Source organism: Ascaphus truei, chromosome 4, assembly GCF_040206685.1.
Source record: "Ascaphus truei isolate aAscTru1 chromosome 4, aAscTru1.hap1, whole genome shotgun sequence".
Lineage (NCBI taxonomy): Eukaryota > Metazoa > Chordata > Amphibia > Anura > Ascaphidae > Ascaphus > Ascaphus truei.
Window position 1 is genome coordinate 290,885,558 of NC_134486.1, and position 18,128 is coordinate 290,903,685.

Sequence of the window (18,128 nt, forward strand, 5' to 3'; positions counted from 1 at the left end):
GGTAATGTAGCGCCACCTGGTGTTGAAATCCGCCGCATCATGCGCGCCAATAGGAAGCCACATGGAATAAGGCTGCGGCTTCAATTTGTCCCGTGTGACGCGGGAGATTTATTAAAAACACAAATCTATTTGCTCCTGGGACTAAAACATGCTACTTTTACCGGTCATATCTCCGGAACCAAGGGGTTACCCAGAGCTGAGCAAAAAAGCACTTCAGTACGGGGATACCCTAGTTCCAATGCTAGTAAAAAAAACAAAACAAAAACAGTGGAACTGCTGCTTTAATCATAACTATATAGTCCTCTCACTTAAGCACATACTTTCCTCTCCACTTCAATCTTATATCCCATGTCCTACCATAGCATATTCAGTGGTCAAAGTGCAATTGTACCATTACTTTGTTTTCCCACCCATAGTACTGTACCACTACATTTATATTTACCATCTTACTATTGCACTTTTTTAAAGAAAAGGGAATTTATTTTAGAACGCCCCCCATCTTATTTTTACAGCATATACATTGCTTAAATAAAATACAGTCTACTCTAGAAACATTTGTTCCCATGTTTAATAAATATAGATCTTTTTCTAATTCAGTGACAGACCCACTTGTTTTTTTTAAGTTACTTCGACCACTAACCATATAAACTGGTTTTCGGGGAAGGACTGTCTTTTACACAATGTGAACTTTTGTTTGTATGTTTGCACTGCAAAGTGCTGCCTATCTGATTAAATACTGTAATAACCTCTTATCAGTGCATTAACTAAAAGTTTGTTGAATCGTCTTATAAAGCTGCAGTCCCACATATCACCCAGGAGTATAGTAGTGGAAAAAAGTCTGAGATGAAAGGCTGGAGGCAGGTAAAATTTAATAGGCATAATAGCCAAAAAAGAACAAACAAGATGGGTCCTTAGACACGTTTCTCGCAGTGAAGGTGCTTTATGAAGCGCCTTCACGGCGAGAAACGTGTCAGAGGGCCTATCGTGTTTGTTCTTTCTTGAAGAAGGCCTGTAAGGCTCTCCCCTCGGTCACCGTGCCCCTCTGGCAGGTCCAGTCATGGTTTCCTGCAGACAGGCCCCTCCACAGGCTTCTATCAGGCACATTCGCGGACATCATGGTTCTCCACCAGGCACCCGCAGGCAGGACTCTGAGATTGCGGTCCTCCCCAAGGCCCATATCTACTCCCCCTCTCCAAAGCCCAGACCTCCTCCCCCCAAGCACATACCTACCCCTACCTTCCCTTTGGCCCATACCTTCTCCCCTCCCTCTCAGGTCCATACCTTCTCCTCCCCCATCAGCTCCATAGCCCCCCTCCCCCACAAGTGTCATCAAATCTCAACAAAACTAGCTTTCCCCCCCTGTTAATCTTTGTGTTTCCATTTTTCCTCTTCTGTGTAAATTGCAAGCTCCTTGGGGATTGATACCTTCTGTATCAGTGTGTGGAAACGTTAAGCAGAAGATGGGGTTTTACAGCCAAGTGATACCTTGTTAACTGCGATATTGTGGCGCGCTATCCCATATCAGAGGTTACTGAATCCCAGCATATGCATTTTATTGTCTCTCACGCCTTATAAATAAAGTATAACCCTGTTTCTTTCTGAATAATTAAGATACAGCTTCAATTTAAAGTATCCTTAGTTCAGAGCACTAAGCCATGTAATGATTTCTTTCTAGTTGGAAATCATTTACATACTGCAGGGGTGTTGCAGTTTCAAAAGGAAATTGCTCCCACCTAGAAAAAAGTACAGACAACACACTCAGGACTATCTAATATGGCTATCTTTGAATGTGTAAGTCCCTTGTGAGATCTGCAGATAATATAAATACACCAACCTTTGTAAAACCTGTGAAGGTGCTCCTCCAATGTAAATGTCAGCGAAAGGAAGGGAAGTTTTTTCATTGTCTACACTTTTCACATGTCTTCTGTCAACCACCAAGATCATCTTTTTGAAATTGTGATAAATGACGGAAATCTGGAAAAGACAATGGAGAGCGGGGATTAGGTGGGAAAGAGTGGTGCAAGGGAGTCTTACCATTAATCAGCTAACTGGTGTGTTATAAAAAAAATCAACGTCACTTGATCCACTGGGAACTGTGTTGGAAAGCCATTTTTGCCATCAAATGAGAACTATGAAAAACCGTTGAAACGAGTCTCTTGAGCATAAATCTGTGTTTATTTCCCACCTTATTTCACCCTCTCTGTGCGATTTGGTGAGCGTGTATATATAGTTGGGAAGATTACTACAATGCACAGCAAAAATTCCTGCCAAGTTGGCGTTAACCTGCTTAGCAAACAGATCTGCTAAGTTTAATGTCCGCCATGTTGATGCATAGTTTTGTTTATATCTAACGCACATGGATCCATTTGGTCAACATAAAAATGTTTAAGTACACCATTTCTTGAACTCATTCCCAAAACCCCACTACCCTCCTTGGCTGTTTTTATGGTTCCACAGACTCCGTGCTTTAGAACAGGCCTGTACAACTCGTAAAGTGCGAAGGGCCGAACTGCTCCAAGGAAAAAAAAATTGGGCCGCACGGGTAAAATCATCATCATCATCATCATCTCTCCTCCAGCACCTATCATCATCATCATATCTTCCCCAGCACCCCTCATCATCATCCTCATATCTCCCCCAGCACCCTTCATCATCATCCTCATATCTCCCCCAGAACCCAACACTATCAACCTTTGCGATACTCCCCATCTATCTCTCATACCCCCATCTCTCCCCCTAACCCACACACATAATACCCCCCATCCACATCAAACACATAATACCCCCCTGCACACCACACACATCCCACCCCCCCTGAACTTCACATCCCTCTCCCCCTTGCAGCTCACATCCCTCTCCCTCCTTGCAGCTCACATCCCTCTCCCCCCTTGCAGCTCACATCCCTCTCCCCCCTTGCAGCTCACATCCCTCTCCTCCCTTGCAGCTCACATCACTCTCCTCCCTTGCACCTCACATTACTCTCCCCCCTTGCACCTCACATCACTCTCCCCCCTTGCACCTCACATCACTCTCCCCCTTGGGTGAATGACGGTTGACAGTGACTGGGTGGGAGACAGTGACTGGGTGGGTGGGAGACAGTGACTTGGTGGGTGACAGTGACTGGGTGACTGGGTGGGTGAAAGTGACTGGGTGGGAGACAGTGACTGGGTGACAGTGACTGGGTGGGAGACAGTGACTGGGTGGTGGGTGACAGTGACATCTATACCAGACTGCATCATTACTGCTGTGATGCTGCCTTTACTATTTATATTTGCTGTAACTTCACTTCTTCTCAAATTATGCACTTCTTTCTACCAGCCTCAGTATGTCTGAAACTCTATTCATATATCTCCATCTCTCCTTCCTTCCCCACTTCTCAGTTCACATGAACTCCTTTCTTACCTGCGTCCTCTGACACCACACAGCTATGTCCCCTGCACTAAAAAACACCCCTACAAATCCTCCTCATACATCCTGTTTCTATCCATGCTTCTCCTCCTTGCTTCTGGGGATATCTCTCCCAATCCTGGTCCCTGTCTTATTTCTACTTGCTCTCGTCCTCGCCTCCCACATGCAACTTCTACTTCTTCTGGTGTCATCCCCTCCAACCTCATACCCATCCCCTGCCACCCTCCCTCCTCTCTCCCTTTCTCCTGTGCCCTTTGGAATGCTCACTCCCTCTCTAACAAGTACCTCTCTGTACATGACTTCTTTCTCTCTCACTCCCTGCTTCTCTTTGCTATAACTGAGACCTGGCTCACTCAGTCTGACTCTGCTCTGGTAGCTGCCCTCTCCTATGGCGGCCTTTCCTTCTCCCACACTCCGCGCACTGATGGCAGGGGTGGAGGCGTGGGGCTCCTGCTCTCCTCTCTCTGCCATTACCGAACCCTTTCTATTCCCCCCTCTCTTGCTTTTCCCTCCTTTGAGGCTCACACTGTCCAGATCTTCTCTCCTCTCCCTGTTCATGTGGCGGTCATCTATCGCCCACCTACCTCTACTCATCCCCCTTCTGCCTTTCTCTCTCACTTTGAATCCTGGCTCTCTTTCTTTCTCTCCTCAGACTCCCCTGTTCTTCTCCTTGGGGACTTCAATTGCCACATTGATGACCCCTCTCTCTCTTGGGCTTCCCGCTTTCTTTCTCTTACCTCTTCTTTTGGCCTTCAACAGTGGACTGCAGCCAGCACCCACAAGGATGGCCACTACTTAGACCTGGTTTTCACTAAAAACTTCTCTCTCTCTGATTTCTCCATTTCCCCTTTTCCTCTCTCTGACCATCATCTCATCTCATTCTCTTTATCTCGCTTCTCCCCTTCTCCACCTCCATCTACCCCCCGGTTCTGCAGAAACCTGCGCTCTATTCACTTACCTGACTTTGAGTCCACTTTACGCTGCTCCCTCTCCTCTCTCAGCTCTGCTACAGACCCTGACAACCTGGTCAGAAAGTACAACTCTGTCTTGTCCTCGTCTCTTGATCTACATGCCTCGCTTTCTCTCTGCCGCCCTCGCCCTTCTAACCCTAGACCCTGGCTAAATTCCCACACGCGCATGCTGCGTTCCTCCACTCGTTCCTCTGAACGCCTCTGGAGGAAGTCTCACTCTCGCAGACTTCCTTCACTACAAATTTATGCTATCCTGTTTCAACTCTGCCCTCTCGCAAGCTAAACAAGCCTACTTTTCTGCACTAATCAACATGCACAAGTCTAACCCACGCCGACTGTTCTCTGTCTTTGATACTCTACTCAAACCACCCTCAGCTGCCTCTCCTTCCTCCATCTCCGCTCAGGACTTTGCTGACTATTTTAAGGAAAAGGTGGAATCCATACGGCAGAACATCCCCTCTGTTTCTTCCCCCCATCCTACACCTCTTCCTAACTCTCCTCCTGCCTTCCTTGACTCTTTTTCCACTGTCTCAGAGGAGGATGTGTCGCTGTTGATCGCCTCTTCTCCCTCTACCACTTGCCCTCTTGACCCCATTCCCTCCCATCTCCTAAAACCTCTAGCTCCTACTATAATCCCTACGCTTACACACATTTTTAACTCCTCCCTCTGCTCTGGAACCTTTCCATCCTCCTTCAAACATGCAACAGTCATACCATTACTGAAAAACAGCAAGCTTGACCCTACCTGTCTTTCTAACTATCGACCTGTCTCCCTCCTGCCTTTTGCCTCTAAACTCCTTGAACGTCTTGTATTCTCTCGCTTGCTCCATTTTCTCAACACCTATTCTCTCCTAGACCCTCTACAATCTGGCTTCCGCACTGCTCACTCCACCGAAACAACCCTCACTAAAATAACTGACGACCTCCATGCTGCCAAAGACAGAGGTCATTACACTCTGCTCATATTACTCGACCTCTCTGCAGCATTTGACACAGTGGACCACCCTCTTCTCCTCCACATTCTCCATACTCTAGGTATTCGGAACAAAGCTCTATCCTGGATCTCATCCTACCTCTCCCATCGTACTTTTAGTGTCTCTTCTGCTAACACCTCCTCCTCCTCCTCTATTGATCTCTCTGTGGGGGTACCCCAGGGCTCTGTCCTGGGACCTCTTCTCTGTTCTCTGTACACACTCTCTCTAGGTGACCTAATAACATCTTTTGGGTTTAATTATCACCTCTATGCTGACGACACACAAATATACTTTTCAACACCTGACCTTACACCTGCTGTACAAACCAAAGTTTCTGAATGTCTCTCTGCTATATCATCTTGGATGGCCCTCCGACGCCTTAAACTCAACATGGCTAAAACAGAGCTCCTCATACTTCCTCCCAAACCTGGCCCTACTACCTCCTTTCACATTACTGTTGGAACTACAATCATTCACCCAGTAGCCCAAGCACGCTGCCTAGGGGTCACACTCGACTCCTCTCTCACATTCGCCCCTCACATTCAAAACATTTCTAAAACTTGTCGCTTTTTCCTCCGCAATATAACTAAGATACGCCCTTTCCTCTGTTGTTCGACTGCTAAAACTCTGACTCAGGCCCTCATTCTCTCCCGTCTTGATTACTGTAACCTCCTGCTGTCTGGCCTTCCTGTCTCTCACCTGTCTCCGCTACAATCTATCCTAAATGCTGCTGCCAGAATCACTCTACTCTTTCCTAGATCTGTCTCAGCATCTCCCCTCCTGAAATCCCTCTCCTGGCTTCCGATCAAATCCCGCATCTCACACTCCATTCTTCTCCTCACTTTTAAAGCTTTACATTCTTCTGCCCCTCCTTACATCTCATCCCTAATTTCTCGCTATGCACCATCCAGACTCTTGCGTTCTTCTCAAGGATGTCTTCTTTCTACCCCCTTTGTATCTAAAGCCCTCTCCCGCCTTATACCTTTTTCACTGACTGCCCCACACCTCTGGAATGCCCTTCCCCTCAGTACCCGACTAGCACCCTCTCTATCCACCTTTAAGACCCACCTTAAGACACACTTGCTTAAAGAAGCATATGAATAGCACTGTGGATATTCTGAACACAGGATACATAAAGATTGGCCCCCTGCAGACGCACTTACCAGAACTCCCTCCTACTGTCTCTGTACGTTCTACCTACCTACCAATTAGACTGTAAGCTCCTCGGGGCAGGGACTCCTCTTCCGAAATGTTACTTTTATGTCTAAAGCACTTATTCCCATGATCTGTTATTTATATTATCTGTTATTTATTTGATTACCACATGTATTACTACTGTGAAGCGCTATGTACACTAATGGCGCTATATAAATAAAGACATACAATACAATACAATACAATACAATACTGGTGAGTGACAGTGACTGGGTGGTGGGTGACAGTGACTGGTGAGTGACAGTGACTGGGTGGGTGGGAGACAGTGACTGGTGAGTGACAGTGACTGGGTGGGTGGGAGACAGTGACTGGGTGGGAGACAGTGACTGGGTGGGAGACAGTGACTGGTTGGGTGGGGACAGTGACTGGGTGGGTGACAGTGACCCTTGACAGTGACTGGGTGGGTGACAGTGACTGGGTGGGTGACAGTGACCTAACAGTGACTGGGTGGGTGGTTGATAGTGACTGGGTGGGTGGGTGACAGTGACTGGGTGGGTGACAGTGACTGGGTGGGTGGGTGACAGTGACTGGGTGGGTGGTTGATAGTGACTGGATGGGTGACAGTGACTGGGTGGGTGACAGTGACTGGGTGGGTGAGTGACTTGAAAGTGACTGGGTGGGTGACAGTGACTGGGTGGGTGGGTGACAGTGACTTGACAGTGACTGGGTGGGTGACAGTGACTTTGACAGTGACTGGGTGGGTGGGTGACTGACTGGGTGGGTGGGTGACAGTGACTGGGTGGGTGGATGACAGTGACTGGGTGGGTGGGTGGATGACAGTGACTGGGTGGGTGACAGTGACTGGGTGGGTGACAGTGACTAACAGTGACTGGGTGGGAGACAGTGACTGGGTGGGAGACAGTGACTGGGTGACAGGGTGACAGTGACTGGGTGACAGTGACTTACCTTGACCGGGTGGGTGCAGGTTGCCGCCGGACGCTTTCCCCTCCTGCCCCCGATATCCCTGCGGCAGCTGCCCGGGACAGGAGGTGGGCTTGGGGGCGCGGGCTTGGGGGGGGGGAGAGGGCACGGGAGGTGAGCTCGTGGGGGACGCGGGAAGCTGGCCGCGGAGGGAAGCAGTGAGCAGGCCGCAGGATGAGCTGAATTACTTATTAATTATTACTTCCCCTTCCGCCCCACGTTGGGAGCAGGGGGGGGGGGGAGTGGGCCCGCAGAGGAGCTGCGTGTTGCTTCCCCCTCCGCCCCACGTTGGGAGCAGGGGGGGGGGGAGCGGCTGCAGAGGATTCCCCTCCATCCCACGTTGCAAGGGGGGGGGGGGAGCGGGCCCTGCGCATGCGCGCCGGGACCGCAGGGAATCGGCGCCATTTTTTTAAACTTTTTTTTTTTTAACATTTATTTAATTAATTAATTTGTAGCCCGGCCGGACTTATTGCGGGCCGCACAGAGAGGCCAGGCGGGCCGCATGCTGTGCAGGCCTGCTTTAGAATATTTAATTTAAGACTGCCATGCCCTTGCTGGAAATTTCTGCATGTACAATAATTATGAAATCAGTAATAGCTTCACGTTTTTGATGTAGATTTTTAAAGGTTTGAAAGTGAAAGAGCGTTACAGTGTGACCCGATGCATTTCATGGACAGAGTGCAAAATGTTATCATTTTTCATTATTTAGTGATAATGCCAAAATAACACTAAACCAAAACAGTAACACACCCTTAATGTTTTAATATTCAGTGATACGCATCATACCTCATGGTATCTTGCATCATTTATTTGGAATTTCTTTGATGTATCATCAAGAAGCACAGGCCCTTCACTGAATCCAAAGTCATACAGCAGCCGCAAGTAGCCATCCTGGATTTCTAGACTAAAGAACTTGGTCTGCGTAAAGAGCACAGGTCACAATTACATCCATTGGTAAACAACCATATGGAAAACATTGCAGGTTTCTTCCACGATATTTAATAACTTTAACATAATTACACAACATAATTGTACTGTACTGTGAAGATATACTATACTTACTCCATTAACCATGAGGAAAATAAGGGCATTGTCCACTGGTGTTCGCACTTCAATATCAAAACGAGTGACTTGGGTGAACCGACCTCTCCTTTCCAAGTTGCGTACAACAGCATAGCCAGTGCCGTCAAAGAAATAGCTTCCTGCACGGCTGTGGGTGAAGGCCAACTTATTCCTAAGGAAAATTAGAGTTAATTACTGTAGAAGTATTATATCCTCTTACAGAAGTTCATATAGAAAAGCAATGCACAAAAACAGAAAATAGGAACATTGGAAGATACCCATATTAACTAAATGATAGAGTTTCTGTAAATAGATAGAATTTGTACAGTACATGTTGTAGTTCTGTCTTAGAAGCTGTATTATTACTCTGGGAAAAGTGTAGATCTGTAACAGGTCATAGTACTTCCAGTTTTTGCTGCTGGTACAATTCCTGGTTTTTTTAAGACGACGCCAGCAATTATCCAATAGGAAGCAGCAACGTCATCCATTGCAGCTTCCTAGTGTCTCGCGGTTTAGCAGCCAGTTTGTTTTAACGGCATGGGGATAGAAGACCAGCAGCTAAAACTGTAAGGAAGTCCCTGCAGCCTGAAAATTGAGCAGTTCAGTTCCGCAAAACCCACCAGTTCCAATCATGTTAAAAAAATCAATATAAAAAGGCAGGACAGGTGCTGTGTACTGTATGTACATATGCATGTATGTATGTATGTATCTTTATTTATATAGCGCCATTCATATACTGTAGTGCCGACGGTTATTCTAACACAAACCAGTGGCAATCGCCAAAAAGAACCAGGTACATGCTGGGTCTAGTTTAAGGCAAGTTTAAGGCATTTCTGCATTGACTAATGGCCCATCAGTATAACAGCGGGGGTCCCTTGCAGTCCCATTCAAACTGCCAGGGACCCCTGCTGTGTTAATCCGATGGGTCATTAGTCAATTCAGAAATGCCTTAAACTTGCCTTAAACTAGCCAGCTTACACCCAGCATGTAACCGGGCTAGTTTAAAGCAAGTTTTAGAATACTCATTGTCTCGTCTGTATATAACGCTTTACAGCAGTAATACACGTGACAGAATAGGAATAAGCACTTCAACATAAAAGTAGACATTAGGTGTCCCTCCCCCGAAGAGTTTACAATCTAAGTGATCATTGTGTTAATTAACTTGAGTAATGTAGCAGCATGTACTGTATTTTATTTGAATATGCTACGTTTCCCATTTTCTATATCACTGGGACCATATCTTTTGAAAAGCCATGGTAGTTGTGTAATAAAAGAGATAGTGACAAAGGGACAGTGGTGCAGGCTTATAACGCTGTTGACAAAGAGTTTAACAAAATGACCCTTACTTATGAGAAGACAAACAGTTTAGTATACACAAATATATAATATGATGTAGTGGGTGTTGGGGTTAGAACTTGCAGGGATTGTGTATGTTGGATATTATGATATAGATAAACTGCCTGTAGATGAGACATGACATATTTACCTGAGACAAGGTGGTGCTGCGATTGTGTTCATGTTATAGATGTGCTGGAAATTGTACAAACTAACCACATCGTTATTGAGGGTAGCAAGTTCCAGACAGCCAACCAAGCCTGGTAGGTTTAAACTGGCAGGGAGCTGTAGAGATGAAAACAAGAAAGCAATGATAAACATTAAAGCAGCAGAACATGTAGCACTGCGCAATTTATATATATTTTCTAACTTACAGGATTGAAGTAGGGGGTCTCTGGAGCTGGACTGCGTTAATTTCAGCTCCAGGGACACCCTGTTTCCAAAGATCGGGTGCCGGTATCTGCAGCCAGGGAATTTGTGTGCCTAATATAATGGTGGCATTTAAATGTACCGTGGGGCCAATAGTAAGCCGTGGCATCATCCCTTGCGGCTTCCTATTGGCCCGCGTGACCTGGGCATTTAAACTCCACAGAGATACCGGCACAGCTATGGAGGGAAGTATCTCTGGAAGCAGGGGGTCCTCACAGCTGAGATTTCCGGGGTTATCTCCGGAGACCCCCTGCTTCAAATATATATATTTTTACATTGCGCAATGCTACATGTTTTGCTGTTCTAATCACACATAAATAATATTTGCCACTCCGGTCAGCATGATAATAATAGTTAGTACTGATAAAACATGCCATGCGTGTGTTACCTTTTAACAGATTTGCTGGCAAACGAGCCTGCAATACATTGGTTAGCAATGGTTGCAGGCCCCTGTGGTGAAAAAAGGGGTTTATATGATGGATATAAAGAGAGGAGGCACAGAGCGCACCAAAGGTAGGTAAAAGATATATTATGCAGTACAGGTATAAGCAAGTAGAGACTCGCATGTAATGTAGCTGCAGTTCAGCAAATTCAAATAAAATATGTCTGTGTTGACAAATATCGAGTCCAGATGGAGTAGGGAGCAAAGTGGATATTGAGTCTTGAGCTGAAAGTCTTGCGTGCTGGAATCACTCGGTATTACTTCCGGGGTCAAAGGTGCCACATGCACTTCGTCAGTGCACGTCTCACTCGCTCACAGCTTGTTCCGATCATGGATCTCCCAGTGCGCAAATACACAGGAAACAGGAGGGGGGGCTGCTACCACAACGCGTTTCACACTATACAGTGCTTCGTCAGGCGGTAGATGGTAACACTCATACCCTAATATATATACCCTCAGTTTCAATTGATTTCCATTAGATTTTTAAAATGATGGTGAATTGGTGAAATTCTAATGCATAAAGCTACCTACTTGTTACTGTCTTCAGTACTTAACAGACTTTGTATCCAAGTATATTGATTCATCAAGTGATGCTTAGGATGTAATACAATGTATATGGAAAACATGATGGGTTTATATATTATGTGCATATGATTATGGGTATGAGCACAATCAATAAAAGCAGCATATAAAATACAAAAAAACAATATGATGTACACAATAGTACACAAATGCAATCTATACATAAATACATAAACTACACAAAAAAGAAGAAGGGAGAAGTGAAAAAGAACAATGAAGAGAAAGATGGAAGGAAAATTAAAGAAGGAAGAGGGGAAGGGGGACTGGGGAATGGAAAAGAGAGGGAAAGGGGAGAAAGAAGGGGGGGGAGAAAAAGAGTGAAAAGAAGGTAAGAATATATATATAGATATATATACTGTATATATCAATAATTTTGTGAATGGGACACTTATACCCTCCTCACCTTAAATCCTGCAGGCACTCCTCCAACATAGAACACAGTGTTACCAGGTTCCAGATCCAACAGCGAATCACTACCTGGAGCCTCGGCCTTCTTGATGAATTTTTCCTCTGCTGTGCTGCTTGGACTAGGTATTGTTAAAAACACTTTTCCATGTCGTCCCAGTCTGTGAAAGGAATGAAAAATAAAAGTGTGCCACTCTAGTTACACTAGATTATAACTTCAGGAAGAAATACTTACCCCTAATGTTTAGCTGTGTTTGTTGTCAATAAACAAATACCTAAGAGACATTTTTAAGCACAGAGCTCAGAATATATTAGTAATGTCGGCTGTTGACATAAGTCGATTGTGATACATTTTGCGGTTTTGAGATACATTATTTCAGAAAGTAGGTGCGCGATAACAGAAAAAAAAGAGGGGGTGTGCTCCGAGTACGTGCGTTCTAAGTGAAACTTTTGTGTTTTGTCACTGAAATTGTAATAATACACTCAAAAGTCTTTCATTCAATCAAAATCAAAATACAATTTCAGTGACAAAACACAAAGAAGTTGCGTGCTCGGCGCACACCCCTTCTTTTTTGAGGGGTGTTTTACTTGCTCTAATTCGAGCTTGATACTCTCAAACTCTTTCTGCATTGGTCTTCGTCATTATTAAGGCTGATGGATGTTTGTATTAGCCTTATTGTTGTTTGTATTAACGCTATTCTTGTTCAGTTATGATAAAAGGGAAAGATGCAAATTAGCCAAAGTAATTGGACAGCTTCTGTGACAGGTTGATTTATAAAAGTACTGATATTGTCTCAGGTTTGCTTAATCAAATTGCTGTTACTGTGGTATTTTTGTGTATAAAAGTAGTGGTACTGTGGTATTTTTGTGTATTAAAGTATTGGTAATGTGTGAGATTTGAATATAAAAATACTGGTTCTGTGGCAGGTTTCCTTATAAAAACAGTAGTACTGTGGCAGGTTTTCTTACCAAAGTAGTGGTACTCTGGTAGTTTTGTTTTTAAAACTGCTGGTACTGTGTCAGCTTAATAGTTATTTCATATAACAATCCTGTGTGGAGTTGGTGTCAATTTGTAAGGGTTTCAGTACCAGGGTAATGGTAGACCCCAAAGTTAAGATAATATAGTATAGGACCTACCACAAAGTGCATAGACAGATATCCACTTTGGTGTACTGTATGTCAAATTATTTTTTGTGAATTCAAACGTTGCAAATGAGGGCCGAGCTCGTCCTGCTTCTTCTCACTGTTGAGTGCGCCTTGAGGGACTCCTTTAGTGCCGTCAAGGGCGATGATGGCCATTTGTACGCATACGCAGAGGAGACTGATCGTTTATTTGTCTCTACGCATGCGCGAGCATTTATGTTCGCTTATGCGCATGCGTGAGTGATGCATGTTTCCCCGCATGCACAAGTTGTTTTGGAAGTTAATGCGCATGTGCGATCATTTGTATTCCTTTATGCGCATGCGTGAGTGGTGATGTCTCGTTCTGCGGAAGACAAGTTAGTTTTTCCTGCGCATGCACAAAAGTGGAAAAGAGCTTCTGCGCATGCGTGAGTGTTGACGGGTGCTTCTACGCATGTGCTAGTGGCTCTGGCCGCTTCTGCGCATGATCGGGTGGTGCCAGCCACTTCTGTGCATGTGCGCTCTGCGATGGCCGCTTTTGCGCGGGCACCAGCCATTTAGTCACTTCCATTACACATTTTCGTGTCCACAAAGGAGTTTTGTGCTTTGAAAATGTACTAGGTGCCTGCAAAGACGTTTCACTTAAAAAACAGCGACCATATTCTTTATTGATCTTTAAGCAGGCACGTGGAGGCAGATATTAGGTGATGAGTGGTGTGTATATTAGAGGTAATGATATTTAGGTAGCTTGTCCAGAAAGTATTGTGAATGTTAGACATGAAGGATGTATCCAACGTCTGGACTCCAGAGATAGCCAACCTAGGCCCAAATCCACAGAGATGCATTAAGTGATATAACGAGGCGCTAACCTAATTTAATATGCAGTTATGCCTTAAGATTTATCTTCAAAGCTCATTGACGATAGGTTAAGTCATGGAGAGAGAGGAGAGATTATTCATTGCTAGAGGCCCACGTTGCTTATATACCTCTCCAAACACACGTTTATATACACATTGAGAGACACTTGTGTGGTAAAAGGGGCTCAACCGAGACACCTGGGATATATGCTAATTTGGATATGCAAAGTAAATTTAAGTTACTTATATCTCTGTCTCACAACAGCTGTAGTTCAGCATCTTGATAGGAGCAACGCCACCTTTAGGTTAAACAGACTTAATGTGAGCCATGTTATTTGAAGCTCACGTGAGGTAGAGCTAACTTAACATGGCGTTAATCCTAATGCTAATGAGATATACAGCAGCCATTGTTTTTAGCATATAATCATCTTTGTGGCTATGTGTTAACCTCGCGTTAAGTAACGGCCGTTAATGATTTTGATCACGTCTCATTATTAGCACTTAGTTAATGGACCTCTGCGGGTCTGGGTCTACGTGAGTTTAACATTTGACATATTTGTCAGTGTTTTCAAGAAATTGATGCTTCATTTAAGAAACCTCTACACTTGTTAGATTTATTTTTGTACTAATACTTGCATGCTTAATGCTGCTACACCTGCAGAACCGCCGACAGGGGGGTGAGCCGGGACAAATGTCACAGACCCGGCGGCTGCAGGGTGCCCGGCCAGCTGGCGCTGTAAGTTGTGGTCAGCAGGGTCGCCAGCAGGGGGGAGAGCCGGTAAAGGTGTCCCAGGCACAGTGGCTGTGGAGCGCCTGGCCGGCATTGGGCCCCGGCTCTTCCCAGCTGCAGGCCTCCCATACTAACACTGTCCCACCCCTAGCCTCTGACGCCAGCCACAAGCTGGGCTCAGCTTCTGGCGCACACCGGCATGAGGGAAGCCCAGCGTGCACTGATGTCAGAAGCTCAGTGTGGACAGTGTCATTGAGGGAGAGACCCGCAGCTGGGGAGAGCCGGGGCCCGGCGGCAATGAGAGGACAGGCAGCCAGGAAAAGAAGCCAGAGGCCCGAGACCATCCCCAAGGTGGGGGGGGGGTTATTTTTTTAAAATGTATGTAATTGGGGTTTTGTGTATGTATTTTAGGGGTGGGGGGGGGGGGGGTTGTATATATTTGGGAGGTGTTTTTTTTCTGTGTGTATTTGGGGGTTGGGATGTTTTTTTTTTAAGGTATTTGGTTTCGTATGTATTTGGGGGTGGGGGGTTGTATGTATTTGGTGTGTGGTTTTTATGTATGTATTTGGGGGATGGGGGTTATATATATTTGGGAGTTGGGGGGTTGTATGTATTTGGGTGTTTTGGAGGGTATTTGTATGTATTGGGGTGGTCGGAGGGAGTTTGTATGAATTTGGGGGGAGGGTTTTTTTGTATGAATTTGGGGAATATTTTTAATGTAAGGAGATTTCACCAGCAACAAAGGAAAGGATTCTTTACAGTAAGAGCAGTTAAAATGTGGAATTCATTACCCATGGTGACTGTGATGGCAGATACAATAGATTTGTTAAAAAAAAAAGTTTGGACATCTCTTTAGAAAGGAAAGTTATGCAGGGATATACCAAATAATTAAACATGGGAAGGATGTTGATCCAGGAAGTAATCCGATTGCCAATTCTTGGAGTCAGGAATTTATTTTTCCCCTTATGAGATATCATTGGATGATAGGACACTGGGGTTTTTTGTTTGCCTTCCTCTGGATCAATAAGTAAGTATAGATATAGGATAAAGTATCTGTTGTCTAAATGTAGCATAGGTTGAACTTGATAGACGTACGTCTTTTTTCAACCTCATCTACTTTGTAACAATGTAACTATGTATTTGGGGGGAGGTTGTATGTATTTGGAAGGTTGGGGGGTTGTATGAATTTTGGGGGGGGGGGGTTTGGTATGGATTTGGGGGGGTTGTTTGTATTTGGGGGGGTTGTATGTATTTGGGGGGTGGAGTTTGTTTTTTTATATGCATTTGGGGGTGGATTGTTTTTGTATGTATGTATTTGTGGGGTGTTTTATTCTGTGTGTATTTGGAGCGTGGGGGGTTGTATGTATTTAGTGGCTGCGTGTTTTTTTGTATGTATTTGGGGGGTGTTTTTAAAAAAATGTGTATTTGGGGGTGAGTGGTTTATATGTGTTTGGGGGTGGGGGGTTGTATGTATTTGGGGGGGGGGGTGTTTGTATGTATTTGGGGGGTGGGTGGGTTTGTATGAATTTGAGGTGTGGGAGATTTTTGTATGAATTTGGGGGGTGTTTTTTTTTAATGACTTTGGGTTGTGTTTTTTTAATGTATTTGGGGGCGGGGAGCAGGGGCGGTTTGTATATATTAGGAAGGTGGGGGCTTGCAAGGTGTGAGATGGGAGGGGCTCGCAAGACCGCCAACACGAGGGGTCGAGGGGGGGGTCCAGAACTCTAGACCTGGACCCTGGGAAATCTGCCTGCTGCCCTTGTGGGCAGGCCCAACATCCGCGTCCAACTGCCAGGTCTATGGTTCCCGACCGCCCCGGCTCTCTCCCCTGCGGCCTGGCTGCCTCCCGTGTTGGCCCCACCCCCCACTAGCACACCAAAAGTTGAGCCTTCCCAAAAGTCGTGCCCAAATTCCATTCGCGGGATCTCCGTGGCACCGGAGGGGACACCAAGGTAAAGGGTAGAGGGTTAATTTAAGGGTTTTTAGTGGTTAGGGTAGGGGGTTTTATGGTAAGGCACTTACCTTAGCGGCTAAGCGACTGGCGGCAGTATGTCCTGGCGGCGGGGTGAGTCGCCAGCGGAAATTTGATTGCAGCAAAATGGCCGCAACCAAATGTCCTAGACCGGTCCCGCAAGGCGCCGACACTGGGCACCAAGAAAGCTGTCTGCAGCCTTGTGCACTGATGTTTTTTCTAACAAATAGTTACAATAACAACTATAATTTACTTCGTTATTCAGCTCTACAACTGACAGGAGCTATCCAGGTGGATAAGTACATTTCTTTGGATGGTGGCACTATGATTGTTGTGATTAACACACTGTTTCAACATTTCATATTTGATTTGTATTGACGTAAGGCCAGTGATGGTCATCGGGCTTGGTCCAGTGAGCAATCAGTTGCAAACTGAGCAGATGTTGCATACAGTAGATCTTTACAAACATGTATTTCCTACCTTTCTATTTTGACGAGACTAAAGTATCCTGGCCAGGTGCTGACAGGCTTGGAGTCCAAGGGAATTTCAACATCTCCACTTCCCAGGTTGTACACATATACCAGATTGTTATTCTTAATTGCCAGCCCCATGTAGTCTGATTTAGCCTGAAAGGACATCAAGTTTTGCATTATCAGTACATAATTACATTGCCACAGCATTGAAGCAAAATTAGTATAAAAACAGCAATCATTATCCCTGCATTAGACAAATGGTGCATGTCTGGTACAAGAACCAAACGAGTACTGAACCAGTTTCGAAGTAGGAGGACCCTTGAAAAATAGCCCCCTCATTAATTAAAGAAAACTTAATAAGCAACACGATCACATGTACAATATATTAAATTGTAAGCTCTTTTGGGCAGGGAGACAAAAAAACAGCGCACAACGCAAATAGTGAAGTATGAAAGTAACAAGTGTATATTAAAATAGGGGATAAATATTCTGCGTACATCAAGGTATTAGGACATAAACATTGAGTGTGTTAAACACACAAGTTACCACTCAGCGGCCGCTCATACAGGAGTCAGGAGTATGTTTCCCTTGGCAGGCATCTGGGACAGCAGCTGCGATGCTTTTCCTTCCTTGGAACACCTCTGCATTCAGTCACCGTCTCTGTGGGAAACTCCCCTCTGGTCAGCTGGGCTCCAGACGGATCGAGCAATCTGCAGCCTGCAGACGCACTGGGAGGGTCCCCGGATTGGTCAGTGAGGACCTGGGTGGTTCGCAGAGCTCTCCGTTTAGTGCAGCCACAAGCAGGGGTGAACTGGCTGCGAAGTGACGTCACAGTGGCGATTTCAAAAGTACACAGCAAAAGCGGAAAAAAGTCTCTAAAGTGCCCAAATTGCGCACATAGGATAGAGTAGCAATAAAACACTTGGACCAATTACATCCTAAATGTTTCGTAGTCACAACTACTTCATCAGGGAATCAATGAAGTAGTTGTGACTACGAAACATTTAGGATGTAATTGGTCCAAGTGTTTTATTGCTACTCTATCCTATGTGCGCAATTTGGGCACTTTATAGACGTTTTTCCGCTTTTGCTGTGTACTTTTGAAATCGCCACTGTGACGTCACTTCGCAGCCAGTTCACCCCTGCTTGTGGCTGCACTAAACGGAGAGCTCTGCGAACCACCCAGGTCCTCACTGACCAATCCGGGGACCCTCCCAGTGCGTCTGCAGG

General features: G+C 45.3%; 1 protein-coding gene and 1 long non-coding RNA gene across 3 annotated transcripts in view; one reads left to right on the forward strand and one right to left on the reverse strand.

Annotated features, from left to right (window-relative positions):
• LAMA4 (laminin subunit alpha 4) overlaps positions 1-18,128 on the reverse strand; it is a 132,820-nt gene that overhangs the window by 27,845 nt on the left and 86,847 nt on the right. The window contains exons 22-27 of the mRNA XM_075597648.1: positions 16,906-17,051; positions 11,743-11,905; positions 10,038-10,171; positions 8,552-8,723; positions 8,276-8,407; positions 1,835-1,974 (exon numbers count right to left, since the gene is read on the reverse strand). Of these exons, the coding sequence (XP_075453763.1) occupies positions 1,835-1,974; positions 8,276-8,407; positions 8,552-8,723; positions 10,038-10,171; positions 11,743-11,905; positions 16,906-17,051 (887 nt within the window). The remainder of the gene's footprint in view (positions 1-1,834; positions 1,975-8,275; positions 8,408-8,551; positions 8,724-10,037; positions 10,172-11,742; positions 11,906-16,905; positions 17,052-18,128) is intronic.
• LOC142493513 (uncharacterized) overlaps positions 1-18,128 on the forward strand; it is a 32,939-nt gene that overhangs the window by 10,946 nt on the left and 3,865 nt on the right. For both annotated transcript variants that reach the window (XR_012801128.1, XR_012801127.1), the window contains one exon: positions 11,757-11,870. This is a non-coding gene — a long non-coding RNA (uncharacterized LOC142493513). The remainder of the gene's footprint in view (positions 1-11,756; positions 11,871-18,128) is intronic.